A 16,250-nucleotide genomic window follows, 5' to 3' on the forward strand; every position below is an offset into this window, starting at 1 on the left:
TGACACTGTTCGTTTAGCCTGATGAAGTATCTTCACGATCGAATGACGCTGATTTGTGCGGGTGTTGGTTTCATTGAGGAGGTGTTTGAGTAAGTTCCACGTTTTGCCATTTCGAACCTGACCATCAATCGAATTACAAATTTCGTCCCACTGCTGTTTTGAAAGGATGCGGCAGTGATCCATCATGGTCTTGTTCAGCTGAGATATGCGTTTGCGTAACCTCCGATTAAGGCGCTGGCCCTTCCACCGGGCCAATAGAGACTGTTTGGCCTCTAGTAGGTGGGCGAGACGACTGTCCATCCTTTCGGTTGGAAGGTCTGTGCTGATAGTTTTCGTTGCCTTGTTTACATCAGCTTTGAGCTGGGCCGTCCACGTCTCGAGGCTCGTTGGGGTATCGGGAGGAGGTCGTTCTGCGCGGGTCTTACGAAGGAGGTCCCAGTCGACCCACGTGTACGACTTGGTCTTCCTGCTTACTGTGGGGAGGTGTACAGCCAATATGAAGTGGTCACTACCGAGATCTACCGCGAGGTTGGACCAGTGGGCGTCGGAGATATTCTTGACGAAGCATAGATCCGGCGTAGTATCTCTTTGCGTGGACGTACCAGTGCGAGTGGGGAAGGCCTTGTCCGTAATGAGAATAAGGCCCATGTCATTCGCACTTTTCCAAAGCTCGTTACCTTTGGGTGTGTCGTACGTGTAGCCCCAGGTGCTATGCGCAGCGTTAAAATCGCCTGCAATCACTAGCGGGTTAGGCCCCGCGAGGCGGACAGCTTTCTGGAACGAGCGTGTGAATCTTTGTCTATGGTGGCTGGGACTACTGTATACATTGAGCATGTATACGCTTTGTTGTGATATATTTCCAGGGAGAATTTCGACCATAACGTGCTCAATTTCGGGCACATTGAGACTGTGCGCTGTGCAGGTAATCTTGTTAGCGACCAAGGTGGCGATACCGCGTCCTCCCGAGGGGCCGGGCAACCACTGGTATCCGGAAAACGTGGCGGTTGGTACTACAGTCTCTTGTAATAGCATGATGTGAGGTTTGGCTTCGTGGCTACGGAGGTATTGCTGCAGGAAAGCTTTCTTGTGGGTGAAGCTCCTGCAGTTCCATTGCCAGATTCGCAACTCGTCAATTTGCCTGGCCATCTTGAAGCATTTAGGAGTTGGCCTGAGCACCCGGCGGGTGCATAAGGGCCGCGTGATGCGGTGGACTGGGCACGGCTGTACGTTGCGACAACGGCTTATCCGCGGCAACGGCAGGGGCGACGACGTGATCAAGATATTGCTCCACTTGGCCCAAACGATTACCGTGTACCACGAGAGTAGACTGCACGAGAGCCATGCTTTCGCCAAGAAAGCGAAGGCTTTCCTTAATCGCCGATGGCGTGCTTTTAATGTCGTCTAACTCTTCCTTTAAAGCTGGCTGGTCGTGGGCGACCGCGCGTTTCTTGGGTGCGCTCTCGCCGTCGTCGTTACCAACGCCTACGGGTTGCGGCTGCAACGGAGTGACTGCATTGTCGTCGTTGTCGGTTGGGGGCATAGCAGCGCGTGCGTTTCTGTCAGTTTTTAGTTCGGCAATTGCGACTGTGAGTTTGCGTATTGTTTCTTTCATCATCGCATTTTCATGCTTTAAGATCGCTATCTCATATGTGGTGTGTGTATCATGCTGTGGGAGTGAACCTGACCCTACCTGTGATGTAGTGTTTTCTTTTCTCCGGACGGCGTCCGCCCAAGTGAGAGGTCCCCGCTTATTCTTGCTGACGTTGCCTGGCGATGGTGGTGCCGATGGGCTAGGCGATCGTTGACGCGAGACCCTGGTGAGACTGGGGTGAGGCCTGGAACCGGCATGAGGCCCGGAACCTGAGTGGGAGCCGGAGCGTGACCCGTGCCGGGAACCTGAACGTGAACCAGAACGAGACCTGGAGTAGCCTCGCGATATAGATCTGGTTGGGGTCCCACTTCGCGCGCTGCGGGAGTGGGTCCGAGGGCGGCTCCGGGACCTCGATACACGCATTGTGCGGTTCCTGGGACGACTCCGGGATCGGGGCAGGGATCGGCTGCCATCGGATCGACCATCTGTAAAAAGCTTCGAGGCCTGGTCGTCGTCAGTGGTTGGGTTGAACTCGTTCATTGCATCGTAACTGTTGTGTCGCGTCGAGTGTACTCGCTCCCATCGTCGTCGGCGCACCACGTATGGAATGTGGTAGCGTTCTTTACATTCCCTGTCGGCAGTGAGGTGGGTTCCTCCGCAAAGCTTGCATGTTGGTGTGCAGCGGTGTTCCTTTTCGGGGTTCTGCACGCTGCAGCCTCTGCAGATAACGTCTCCAGGGTTCGGGCACACGTCCGCTCGATGGCCGAGCCGACCACAGGTGTAGCAAATATCTATCTGTCTACGGTATAGTGTACATTGAAGTAGCACCGATCCGTATCGCACAAAATTGGGCACACGATGTCCATCGAAGGCCACGATCACTGCAGTGGTACTTCCGATGCGCTTGGCAGCCAAAGCTAGTGGATTGCGGTCGTTGACAATCTTTGCATCAATGTCCGCCGAACTGTCTTGCACGGGAATCCCTCGAATGACACCTTTGCATGTAGAATGTGGTGCCGCTTCGTAGGCACTAACTTCATAGGTCTTGTCAGCGATGCGGATTTCTTTAACGCGCACGTAGCGATTAGCATTTTCTCTCTTCGGCGTGCTTGCTACTAAGATATTCTGTTTAATATTGGGGCAGAGCGTGTCTGCCTGCTGTTCCAATGGGCTGATACCTGCCGAAGTCGAAATGGCTTCAGCGATTGTCGTTGGGCCAACCCTAGCGATGTTAAGACCCCCTCTGGGCCTAATGATAATGCGGATGTCATTCTTTGGTAGGTGAGGCATTCGGCTTTCTCGAATAATCTTGTTCTTCACATTTTCTCTGTTGCGGGGCTTGTGCTCATTGCGTTTCAAAGCGCTATATGACGGCACACGTTTGGAGCCTTCATTTTTTGCTCGGCGACACGAGGCGGTCTGCCAGCCTTGGTCTGGCGTGATTTCTTCAGGGTCAATGTCTTCCCCTGTCACTTGGTACTCCATCGCTCAGCGAGACAGTGCGGCTACGGGGCGCGCGAGCAAGCACGCGCCACGTTAGAGCAAAGAAGATGCTCGTCAGGGCTAGCTGTCGGTGGGCGAGCGACGATGGCGGAGGCGAAATAAAATGCAAGAAGCAAGCACTCACTGCGCCCAAATTGTGTCGGCAGAGTCCCTGTGTCTTCTGGAAGTCGTTGCACTAATATGACGTTGAAATCACAAAGTGGCGTCGCAAAAACGTTGAAAAAAGCAGGAGCCGTAGTGGAAGCGTTCGCACACTTCGGCTTCTTCTTCATTCGACAGAGTGGATTATGTTTGGCTGAAAATATGAACGAGTTTTGATTACGGCGCGATTTCCAAAGGTTATCTTGCGAACGAGTAACTGCGCATGGAGATTGAATTTCATATGCCGGTCAAGAACTACACCGAGAAACGTTGTACAGTCGGACATGAAAATGAAATTATCATCCAAGCGCACAGATATAGATTTTAATAGTACAGTTGGGAAGGAATGAAAAACCATAAAAACAGTTTTTGATGGATTAATTCTTAACATGGTCATTCGACACCAGGAACTTATATTATGTAGATCCAAGTTAATGTTTCGTTTCAGCTCATCGACCTTAGCATAAGTAAAAGTTGTCGTGTCATCTTCATGTAAGATACAGTCTGTAGCGGTCAAAACATTAGGTAGATCATTATGAAACAGCAAAAAGAGCAGCGGGCCAAGGATCGAGCCCTGAGGAACACCTTGATTTACTTTCTTAGCTGCTGAAACTTTACCGTCAATCTGAACAACTTGAGTGCGATTGCACAGATAACGCAGGGCCAGTTATGCCATACGATTCAAGTTTATGTATCAGAATTTTGTGATTAATTGTGTCAAAGGCTTTCGTTAAATCTATGAATACGCCACCAACTACGAAGCCTTGGTCGATTGCCCCTTTTATTTTATCGGTGAAGGTTAGAAGCGCAAGCTCGGCAGCGGAATAGCCAGGCCGAAAGCCGTACTGTTTAGATGTCAACTTTTATTTTATCGGTGAAGGTTAGAAGCGCAAGCTCGGCAGTGGAATAGCCAGGCCGAAAGCCGTACTGTTTAGATGTCAACTTTTATTCTATCGGTGAAGGTTAGAAGCGCAAGCTCGGCAGTGGAATAGCCAGGCCGAAAGCCGTACTGTTTAGATGTCAACTTTTATTCTATCGGTGAAGGTTAGAAGCGCAAGCTCGGCAGTGGAATAGCCAGGCCGAAAGCCGTACTGTTTAGATGTCAACTTTTATTTTATCGGTGAAGGTTAGAAGCGCAAGCTCGGCAGTGGAATAGCCAGGCCGAAAGCCGTACTGTTTAGATGTCAACTTTTATTCTATCGGTGAAGGTTAGAAGCGCAAGCTCGGCAGTGGAATAGCCAGGCCGAAAGCCGTACTGTTTAGATGTCAACTTTTATTTTATCGGTGAAGGTTAGAAGCGCAAGCTCGGCAGTGGAATAGCCAGGACGAAAGCCGTACTGTTTAGATGTCAACAGATTAAACTTTGTCAGGTAGGATATTATTCTTGTATGCATAAGACGCTCGATTATTTTGCTGAAACCTGGAGGAATACAAATGGGGCTGTAATCACTCAGAAGTTCGTGATCACCTTTTTTGTGAAGAAACACGTTTGTGATAAATCTGCATGTATAGTTAGTTGAATTAAGTCCGAGATAAAAACTGGCAAAAGAAAGGCAGATTACTAGGTTTGCTAGCACGGTGTAGAGCATCGCATGGTGTGCAGGACAAAGCACGTTGAAAATACAAACTTACGCTTCATTGTTTTGTCCACATTCATCTTCTGTGCGTTGCTTCACAGTTCATAAAAACTTAATTTATGGTGATCACCATTTTGTCCAATATTCTTGATCTTGCTCAAACTGCCGATACAATGGGGATTGTTTTTGTTTGACAAAGTATTTCGTATAATAATTGTCATTTTACTTTTTTCTGTTCATTAGAGGTCATTCATGTGGTCCAGTTTCTGAACTCATTTTTTTTTTGTAAATATGCCATAAACAGCTAGCCCTTCCTCAGTTTTATCATCCATACACATTGCGCTTCTACCCTGCCAGTTAATTTCCTCCTCCTTGACTAGCTTCAACACTAGCTAAGGAGGGAAGATGTTTGAGGTTCGGAATGGGTCCCCTCGATGACTCGAGTGCACGGTGGCAGCGCGAAGGAAGAGCCGTAGTCCGGTGAAGAGACGCTTTGTTGCCGCCTCAGGCTACTGCCCGAGTCCAATCCCGAACCTCCGCTCTTATTTCAAATTCAAACATACTCTTTTCAACCCCCGGTTGAACAAAGAGTCTTCACAAACACCAATCACATGTTGGGACTCGCATCATCACAACAAATCGCAGACACCCTTTCGTAACAGGCACTACATTGGTTAAAACCACGTTACCAAATAAAACACGCAAAGGGGCAGGTTCTGCGCGTGTGACACTCTCTCCCATGCCAGGCCGTGCTGCCTCTGTCGGTCGACTTCCATCGGCAGCCGTTCTCACGCTCGACCCCCGTCAGTTCTCTCATTCATTGTTGCTTCGTAGAAGCCTCCCCAAGAGCGGTGGGTACACCGTTGGGCTCCGTGGGCTTACGAGGTGTGCATGCGACAGCGAGGCGCCCCGATATCCTAACAGCACTCGGTAATGACGTACAGCGGGGGAGGTTATGCTCGTCTCCCTGCCGCCACTATGTCTCGGTCAGCCGAGTGGTCGCGTCCCCGCGTTATTCTCAATGGCACGCGCGCATGCCAACAATGGCTTAAACTCAGATGGTGGCGCCTGACCTGCCTATTTCCAGACGCTTTTCCGAGTAAGCCTTCTCCTTCTAATCCCGAACGGGGGTGACCTGGACGGCTCCACTCGAGAACCGTGCGAACGAAGAAGTCTCCTTTCCTTTTCGTGCTCGGACCTTCCGCGTTCGCCTTCGCGGAACTGATCAGCTGCGTTAGTTGACCGGACGGGAGCTTGCTACGCGCTCTACATCAGCCGCATTAATTGCGCTACACCCTACACGCTGGTAATTGGTGCCTTATACTAACTCTGCCCGTCCACAGTTCTGCCCCCACCCTTCTCACTTGAACTGCCTTTGTTCTTCGACTCGCTTGCACAGTCATAATCATGAATATTCCAGTACCGACTTTGCACACCTTTCATCATTGTTCTAAGCCCGCCTCGCATATTACGTATTCTCGTCAGCCAGAATATGTCGACCGTCCTCGCCAAACACCGCCATCGGCGCTGTCACTGACCGAGATTCACTGAAATACAGTGAACTCAACAGTATCTTAAAATTCACGTTTAAGGTGGCGGTTCTACTGTCGCCAAACTGCGAGTAGTTCTGGAAAAAATACCAGACGGCGCCACCAAGTCAGGACTGGAAGGCCAACATTTCGGAGGTGAACTGCCACACGTGTGCCGGCGCGCCACACTGCATGACGAGGCGGTGCAAATCGCGCTGACACGGTTCGAAGAAATGAGGCACTGGGCAGGGGCTTTTTTTTTTCTCCCCTTCAACGACACCTCCATCTCTCTCCATGCTCACTAGCCCCTGACCCCTGCGGTCGCTGCTTTTCAAGAGATCCCTCATGTAGGCTGCGTAGCCTGCTTGGCCAGCTGCTCTACGTTTCATACCGTGCCGGAATGCGGGGTTGAGTGAAAAACTCTATCGCGGAGGTCACAACAATGTATACAATGGAGATCAAAACTTGGACTATGAGTATTCATGCGAGGTTCAACGGAACAGTTCGTTCTACAAATAATTGGGGTTGCTGGAGCATGATGCGGTTCGGTGGGACAGGAGAAGGCAAATTATATTTGACTATGTATACTTCCTTCCCAGTATGACCTAAGCTTCCAAATTTTCAAAAAAAAAAAAACGGGTAGTTAGGCAAATCGCGTGCTAAGAAGTGCGGCCGCTGTGCCTCACGGTGCCCAACACGTGCCGACTGCATAATCATTAGTTTTCCCCACTATACGTAGCGTAATTTATTTCATTAGAATTGAAACTTCAGCAGGCTAGTATGAATTCATGTTTTGGTTGATGGAGCGTTTATTTATCACGTTGCCGTACGCAAACCATCGGACTAGTCGACAAACTATTTTTATGACGAAAATGAAGCAATTACCTCTTGTGTGTCATATGAGCGAGACTCGCACATGCGTGGCCTGAATGGTCCAGGTGCGTTATTCCCTTGTCCAAGGAACGACTTCTCTATTCGCGTACGCTATTTCAACATCATTTTTTTCCCTGTAAAGGTCGTGGCAATAACATGAAGAGTGATCGTTTCGCCCAAATCAGTTATTGACTGCAAGCTCGTAGATTCGAGGCCGTTACCTCAAGCTCTATAAACATCTCATGATAAAAACTGGGGCGGATTCACACAAACCTCCCAGGAGTGCAACAAGGGAGGGGAAGACTTATGGTACAGTGCATCTCCCATGCATCTTTCTACACAGCCGCTGCTTGTATTACTTCTATGTCGTACCCATTTCGAGTTCGTAAAGCGCATGCAAGGCAAAAACTTGAGTACACAAATACAATAGTTGCAAAGGAGTTGAAGAAAAGGTCTTGTCGCACTGGATAAGGCTTTTGGATGCATGATTGGTCAATTCAAATAACTATGTCGGCTAACATATCTTCAAGCAACGAGTCTTAGTGTTGTGTATATGCTATGCAATGAAGAACTGTCATGCAGTAAGCAAGATTGAGTCAATACACGTTGTTGTGACAATTTATTTAGTACGAAACGAGTGTCGGCAGCACTTGGTTACAGCCACGAAGACACCTGAACATCACACACACAAAAAAGCCCGCAGAACTACAACGCATACATTCAGAGAAATGTGAAATCGGACAAAGCAAAAGTACATATAATCACGACTTTCGGATGCGAACTTGTGACAGCAGAGAATGAAGGTGTATGTTTTATTATTATTTTCCGTTATCCTATATCACACACGAACTTTTTACAAAAGTTCATTGGCGCTTCTGTGGTCATGTCTCTCGGTCATTGCTGCTGCAGAACGCACGTGAATGGCTGATGACACACCCGACACAAAGAAGTGAATTGCTACCTCATAGCTTGTTCGAGAAAGAGTCTTTGCTATCGTCAAATCTGAGCCTGCATCTGCCATTCGATATATACAAAATCGTTCTCCTAATGTGCAGTTCTTTAGAGCGAAGCTCTTACGCACATACTGCTGCGTTGAGCGGCGGCGCCTGTTGGCGTCGTCGGCGTAACCAACAGAGCGAACAAGGACGAAAGAGAGCGAACGCGGAGTCTGCTGATGTCACTCGCCACTGGCCTCTAACCTCGCCTTCTTCCTCCGTCACGCTCGCAAGCCCCCCCCCCCCCCCCCCCGGTAGCAGCTCGCGCGCGTGCAGGGCTGGCACGTGCACTGCGGCTGGCTTCGCTTGTCGTAACGGGGCTCTCGGCATTTAGCCTGGTTCGCGACGCCTGCAATGCACAAAGTGGTATGCGTAACGCTCGAGCACTGGCAATTTGCGTGGAAATATGTAAATAGCTACAACTGCAGATGGCCGAAACTACAGACGCACTTGGCGTTGCCCCAACACGAAAGTGCGCTCAAAATCACCATTAGATAGCATCGTCACAATTGGTGAATTTCTTGACAGTGCGCGCGCCCAGCAGTCCTACGACTCAAGGCTGTGGAAAATGTCCGAGTCGCCACTCTTCTTTGCCTCCTTGTTCTTCATCGAAGCTCGTTTAGACTGCTGGTGTGACTCAATTGCTTTCACATTCCACTGTGGTCTGCGTATGGGCATGCTGCGCGTAGTACGGGGATCTACAATTTCAGGTAACATGCGGTCTCTGTAAAATCTGATTAGTTGTGGAAGCATTCTGAATTTCCAAAAGTCATTATCTCTTTCGATCCGCTGTACGTGGATGCCTTTCGACGTGCAGACGACGAAGTGGCAGAAACTTCTTTTAGTGATATGCAGCTGGCCTTGCACTTGGTAGATATAGTTATGAGAGCAGCTCAATTTGGGTGGTTCGTGTACTTGGCTCCTTTGATTGTACTTTTTAGCTGCCTCGGATGGCTCCATGTCCTTCGCAGTGAATGGGCACTTCACCTCCACGATACCGTCGCTCGCAATTAATCCGTCTGGCTACGCCGCCAAGAATCCGTACTCTGGGTAAACAAATAACCCGCAAGGTTGCACAGCAGTTTCCATTTCTTGCTCGTATAACCGGAGTGCAACACGTTCCTGTTGTCTTCCATGCTCAAGAGCGGCACTGGTGAAATTTTTCTTATAGAGCAGGGTCTTCCCGAGCGTGTCACACGGTGTCCACTCCCTCCTTCGGCATACTGCATAGAAATTCGACGCCGTTAGGCGCATGTTTCTTTCAAAATGCCATGTAGGATTATCAGCCTGTTCTCGAGTAGCCTTCTCAATTTCCATCTGCTGTTTCTCATTCACCTGCAGGCTTGCTAAAACAGCCCGTTCTTTCTCGGCATATTCCTCTGGTGGCATGTCTGGCTGCTGGCAATTCGGACCATAATGAATCATTGAGTCGTTCACCGTAGACTCCTTGCGCTTATGCTGCTGGTGGCCATTTTCTTCAGTTTTCTTCTGAGAGACTCTTTGTTTGCTTTCTGAGCCGTCTTCTTGCTTGCGTAGCGCTTCAAGACGGCTGCGGGGCTCTTGCAGGTTACAGCCTTGGATGTGGTGCAGTGCCACTGTGGCCCCAGCTGAAAGCTGAGCGCAGCTCCATAACAGCGGTGTTCATAAGAGCCCTTTTGACATCTGTTGATCTGTTTACCACCAGATAGTTTGGCTACCAGTGCCATGACTGCCTCGGCAAGATTACTTGTATCATCTGTCACAAGACGGTCAGCTTTTTCGGCAATTATATTGGCAGCGGTAACTATTCTCATTTGTAGCACCTTAGGCATGCCATCATAATTGTAGTCACCTTTGGGGCCATCACAGAAGCAGTCTTTGCATCTGTCGTGGCAACCAAAAACATGTTTTGGGCCATTTATGAGGTCGCCCGCAAGCTGGCGCGTAAGGTCGGCTTTCTGGGCACGCTGCTTTTGTGCAGTACCCTGTACATCTCTAAGAATGTTTTCGTAGTGCTTTATGGCCTTACGTGCACCATTTTTTAACCGCTTAATCCCAGGGCCACTTAGGAAAGCTGAACTGCCCTTTGTTTCTTTGGATATGCCATAGAGCCGAGTGGTGTAACATTTCACAACATGGTTTGCACATTCCCTTTTTTTTACAATGCGCCCGTACTCCACTTTCGTGAGTATCTGATGTAAAACGGACAAATACCCGTCCCCTATGAATATCCGGTATTCCGCACCATGCATTTCCACGCTTCTCTGGAAGCCTTCAACGATAATATCCGACTCCATTGCCCCTGAGCTTTGGTTCCAATTCTTGTAGCACACATGGTCTTTCTTGCCATTTCCCGTCATAGAATAGTGCTCACAGGTACTGCACAGCTTGTTTCGTAATCCTAGGTAGAGGAGCTTCTTCGTGCGTTCTCCTATAATCACAGCGACACCAGAGTTGGCGGAATACCGGTGTCCATGACTGCGGTGTGACCACCCACCATCGACAATCACTGTTATATAGGGGGTTATGCTATCCTCACAAAAGCCCCAGCTTCTTCCGCGAGTTTTTTTTTCTTCTTTTCCGGCTTTTACCATTTGGTCAAGAAGGACGGTTTTCCAGCACTGCAACAAAACAAAAATTACAGCAGATTACAACGTCGAAATTGTTTTCACAATAGCGATGCCGCACTTTGTAATTGCGTCAATGCGTGAGTGAGCTCCTAGACAGCACGATTACTGGCTCACTTGTAATCCTGACATCTCACGATCAATTGTTTCATTGTATACGACGAAATGTTGCAGAGAAATTCTCATCGTGCCGTACTTCCGTTCAAAACGCTAGCGATGCACGTGCCACTGTCGCTTCACGTGAATTTTACTAAAAATAAAGCGCTGTACATCCTTCATCGTCTTCAGAAAGAGAAAATAAATGTTTATCAGCTTATTTACCTTTCCCAGGGACTCCTCCCGGCGTAGAAAAGCCCCTTTGCTCATAGAAGGAATTTCCATGACTGCCATTGCTTCCTCGAAATCGAGTGGCCCGATCCGATACTCATGAATGCCCAAACAGCAGCATCATTGACTCCTACGTTTGCTTTGTCAGTGAGGGACGTTGGTTCTGTGACGGGGTCAGTCGTCAACTTTCTGATTTCCTGACATTCACTGCAGGTAAAAGTGAGCTCCGACCAGAGCCCCACTCTCCGTTCTTTCATGAGTGCAAAACGTCCAGTCAGCTTAGGACAGCTGTGGTCGTCGAGACTACGAACAGCGTTCACGAAATGGGCCAGCTACACAACTCGTCTTCCGGTGATGATCGGCTCCTCTGGCTGAGTTGTGACGCTTGTCTCCAGACTCAGGCCCGGCAGCGACTCTTCGACGATGCCGAAATTGTCCCAGTATTCAGACGTTGCGTCATCCTCTCTGGCAAAACCACTGTCGTCCAAGCATGGCGTACAGGCGGCGCTTTGGCGTTGCTCTCTGTTGCTCTCCGGCGAATTCGCCTTCCTGAAAATTTTACAGGAAAGTACATCATGTGGTTAGTGAGCTAGCACCAGATGCACAGGGATCGTAGCAACTACATTTCCAAAGCTGGCATGAATAATAAGCTGGTGTGGTGAGGGACCGATGCAAAACTCAAAATAAAAGGGCGAGTCCTTTTCTCAGTCGGGATAATTACTGAAAAGAATTTCTGCCGACAGTCGTCTACTATGGGTTGCTTGAATGTCGATAAAAGGCAAGATAGACGGTACGGGTGTTTGTGCTGCCTTCCTTGAACCTAATCAATCAATCAATCAATCAATCAATCAATCAATCAATCAATCAATCGATCAATCAATCAATATATCAATATATAAATTAAATAGTTTTGTTTCCAAAAAAAGCATATTTACGGTAGAAAAGGGTGGCCGGGATAAAATATGAACCATTACGGATTGACGAGTGCGTCATAGCGTTTTGAGAGGATGGTTGGGCGGATAGGGCATGTGACACGCTGTGTGCGCGCGTGTCCGTGCGCTGTGGGATAAGCGCTCGTGTGTACAGAATCATTTGATTGGGTGCATCTCGCATCTTTTTTTTTACTTTGAGCACAGTCTAGCTTTTATAGAACACTTTCTCAGTTACAGTGCTCAGCTCTCAAGCACGCCGCGTGCTTGCGACAAAAGCAGCATCAGACAAAAATGCCGGGCTTTGCCACCACTGCTCAATGTTCCGCCCGCAAATATGCTGTTCGATCGGACAAGTGCAGGTCAGAAAGATAGACGGAGCCCAAGGTCACGACAAATAAAAGGCGCCCAAGCAGATAAACACGCAAGCAGGAGCGTTGTGACGTACACACAGCGTGCTGTAGGTCCTGATTCGCCCAGACCTCTCGTCACAGCGCTAAGAAGCACCTACCCTTAGCCTTTTGATACACGGCAGCGACATTTCAGATACACAAAGAAACAAGGCTTTTTATAGACTCCACACGTCCGTAGATCTTAGCACTTTCTTCTCACGGGCGCGCATTATCTAGGAGTGACTGCGTGTCCAGCGTCCTGTACACGCACCTAAAGGCGCTGCAGCAACAAAATACGGGCTATAGCATTGGACAGTTTTGTTCAGCTGAAGCCGTAAAACAGAAGTTCTAACGAATCATCTTTGTACATATATAGCCGCCAAAACTAACATGCCAGCATAAAATAGAGTAAAGTATAGCAGTGTAGCTGGCAACGTAAAGCTGATCATAGAAAGAATGTCGCCCACAACGTGACAACTTGCCTTCTGCTTCCTTCCTTCCTTTACGGAGCCCACATTGCGTCTGGGGTACAAAACGAGCTCGCCACCGTATCAAGAATAGGCTTCTATAATGTTTTTTTTTTCTTTTTGCTGCTGTAGCTGCGCGCTTTTATTATCAAAAGAAACCACAGTAATCGAAATGGTCTTACCTTGAATGGTGTGAAAATGCAGCTGCTGCCCGTGCTCGACATGTCGCGATGGCGGCTCTCTTGCTCTTCCGTGAAGCTCTATCCTTATGATTTGTCATGACTCATGTGAAGCCCGGCAAGGCACTCGTGCTGCAGGTACTCCCACAGGCACTCGCAGCGCACGCTAAGCAAACTCTAAAGAAGCCCTCTATGTGAGCAGTGGACACCAGAGGATGCGGCAGAAATGCATTCTATCCTAGTGTCTCACGCTACTACAGCACTGTCGCCTTCCGTGCTGAGCACGCATTTTTGTGTCCGTCCTCATCCTCACTCAGCCCGCCTCCCCCCTCGTCATGCTGCCTCGCACCTTCAGGCTATCATAGTGGCTGTTATTCCACATCTCCAGCCCTCGTGCGAGGTTATCTAGACTATTCAGGTGTTAGTGGTGTCTCCTTGGGCACCCCTTCTTCCCATGGAAGCACCTGGTAAAACGCGTTCCTCGCTCACTATTGACGGGGGACTAGCTGGAGGAGAAAGGCGCGTCGTGTTCGCACATTGTTCACTGATAGGCGCGTGGCTAATTTACTTATACGTTCGTGGCTTTGGAAGTCTGCCTGGTTAGGAAGCACATGGCGGCAGACACCGGCTGTGTGTGAGAGAGGGTCGGGAGAGGAGGCAGTTGTCGTTACTTAAGTAAAAGAGAAAAATTTAGCGGACTTTAGTCCCGAGAAGCTCTTGCTTGCTGTCCTCGCAGCTGTCTTGTAGTGTGCGAGAAGTGCACACAAGGCCAACACGACGAGTGGTCGGCGTTCCTTTGTCGTGAAAAGTACTCTGGGTTGACTTACCCCTCGAAATCCAGACCTGCCTGGCGCATTTGTGCGATACGTCTTTCTAGCGCATTACCCCCGTTTACATGGTCGTGATGCGCCAGTTGTCGCATTCGTATAAACGCTGTGCGTGCCGTGCCGCCTTACGGCAAACTGTCGACGCGCGGCTATACGCAAACGTGCTTTCTTATCGAGGAAAGACGAACTGGACCCCCCTCCCAACAACCGTGGAGACATTTAGTAGTACTTATTTAACTTGAAACGGCAGGTGAACCAATTTTGATGTGTTTGCGAAGTCGACAGAACGAAGGCCAGACTGGTGACAAAAGGTGCAAGATGAACGTAGGTTAGCTGAAAAAAAAAACCTATTTGAATGGCGCGCTGAAAAAACACGTTGGCGGTGGTGGCGGCGCGCTGATCGGTTGGTGTCTAGGGAGCGTACGATACCGTGGTTCAAGGGGAATTGTGGGGAATACTGCACACTAGGCGTGGAAGATATAGTCACTAATTTTTTAAAGGAGATCTATAAAAGTAACAAGGTAGTTATAAAGTGGGAAAACAGGTATCTAAGCCCACAGAGGTGAAACGGGGGCTTAGGCAGGGGTGTCCTCTGTCACCCTTGCTATTCATGATGTACCTACAAGGATTAGAGGCCAAATTAGAGGGAAGTGGACTGGACTTCAACCTCTCTTTCGTTAAACAAGGAAAACTCATTGAACAGGCACTACCAGCATTAATGTACGCAGATGATATAGTGCTAATGGCCGACAACAAGGAAGATTTGCAGAGATTGGTGGACATCTGCGGTAATGAGGGAGATAGGTTAGATTTCAGATTCAGTAAGGAAAAATCAGCAGTCATGATTTATAAAGACAATGAAGGTAGTGAGCTTAGAATAAAGGAGGTCACGCTAGAGATAACAGATAAATACAAATATCTGGTCGTATGTATAAGCAATGGGACCGAGTACCTAAGGGAACACAAAATATTTGTGACGACTAAAGGTAACAGGAATGCAGCAGTGATGAAAAATAGGTCACTGTGGAATTACAAGAGGAATATGGAAAGGGATCATGGTGCCTGGGCTGGCGTTCGGCAATGCGGTTTTGTGCATGAGATCAGAAGTTCAAGCAAGATTAGAAATTAAGCAACGTGGAATGGGTAGGCTTCCCGTGAGCAGGAGCTCACGGGAATACGCCAAACCAGGGAGTACAAGGTGATATGGGATGTACATCAATTGAGGGCAGGGAAGCTAGCTGCAAGATCAAATTTGAGAATCGATTGAGAGAAATGGGGGAGGAGCGTTAAGATAGGAAGGTTTTCAGCTACTTGTACATGAAGAATGTCGATACAAAATGGAGGAAGCGAACCAGGAAGTTGACTGGTAAATACTTGGAAAACAGCAGGGCACCAAACCAAAAAGAATTATCGGTTAAGAAGTAGGTGAAGGAAGCTGAGACCGATATGTGAAGAATCGGCATGATTAAGAAGTCCACACTAGATATCTATCAAACTTTTAAGCAGGAAATAGCCAAGGAAAAGATCTATGATAATACTCGGGGTAGTTCTCTACTGTTTTAGGCGAGGACGGGAGTATTGCGAGCAAAGACATATCGGGCGAAATACGAAGGGGTAGACACGGTATGCAGTGCGTGTGGAGAGGATGAAGAAACTGCCGAAAACTTGATAATGTTCTGAAAAGGGCTTCACCCTGTAGTTCAGGTTGATGGCGCAGAGTTTTTCAAAGCACTGGGGCTTACGGAGAGTGAGGGCAAAATAGACTTTAAGCGGGTAGAATTAACTAGAAGAAGGTTATCTGATCGGTGGCTAAAGTCAAGGCACGAGTGAAAATTGAACCCTTCGCTGCAAAGTACGAATCCTCAACCTCGCGATTTAAGGAAAAAAATCTATTTTTTGGCTCATTAAGTATTACGGCTTGGTGGCGCTCGCCACCGCCCAATCTAAAGGGTACAGCCATATCCATCCATCCATCCATCCATCCATCCATCCATCCATCCATCCGTCCGTCCATCCATCCATCCACCCACCCGCCCACCGACCCACCTACACACCCATCCATCCATCCATCCATCCATCCATCCATCCATCCATCCATCCATCCATCCATCCATCCATCCATCCATCCATCCACCCACACACACACCCACCCACCTACACATCCATCCATCCATCCATCCATCCATCCATCCATCCATCCATCCATCCACCCACCCACCCACCCACCCACCCACCCACACACCCATCCATCCATCCATCCATCCATCCATCCATCCATCCATCCATCCATCCATCCATCCATCCACCCACCCAC

The 16,250-nt window shown here is 48.7% G+C and overlaps 1 protein-coding gene across 1 annotated transcript; it reads right to left on the reverse strand.

The window, feature by feature from the left end:
* Positions 1-11,150: 11,150 nt before the first annotated feature.
* LOC142765240 (uncharacterized) lies at positions 11,151-15,938 on the reverse strand. Its single transcript, XM_075865929.1, has 2 exons — positions 13,113-15,938; positions 11,151-11,691 (listed from the first exon to the last, which is right to left on the reverse strand). Exons 1-2 carry the CDS (start codon positions 13,208-13,210, stop codon positions 11,475-11,477), a joined length of 315 nt encoding a protein of 104 aa, XP_075722044.1. The 5' UTR covers positions 13,211-15,938; the 3' UTR covers positions 11,151-11,474.
* Between the last annotated feature and the right edge of the window lie 312 nt (positions 15,939-16,250).

This window comes from Rhipicephalus microplus, chromosome 6 (genome assembly GCF_043290135.1).
Source record: "Rhipicephalus microplus isolate Deutch F79 chromosome 6, USDA_Rmic, whole genome shotgun sequence".
NCBI lineage: Eukaryota > Metazoa > Arthropoda > Arachnida > Ixodida > Ixodidae > Rhipicephalus > Rhipicephalus microplus.

What these genes read in the sequence shown, in the direction of transcription:
- LOC142765240 (XM_075865929.1), bottom strand. Translation starts at nt 13,210, where the DNA reads ATGACAAATCATAAGGATAGAGCTTCACGGAAGAGCAAGAGAGCCGCC. An exon ending in GCATTTTCACACCATTCAAG is followed by an intron (nt 11,692 to 13,112) that starts GTAAGACCATTT and finishes TAAAATTTTCAG; the next exon opens with GAAGGCGAATTCGCCGGAGA.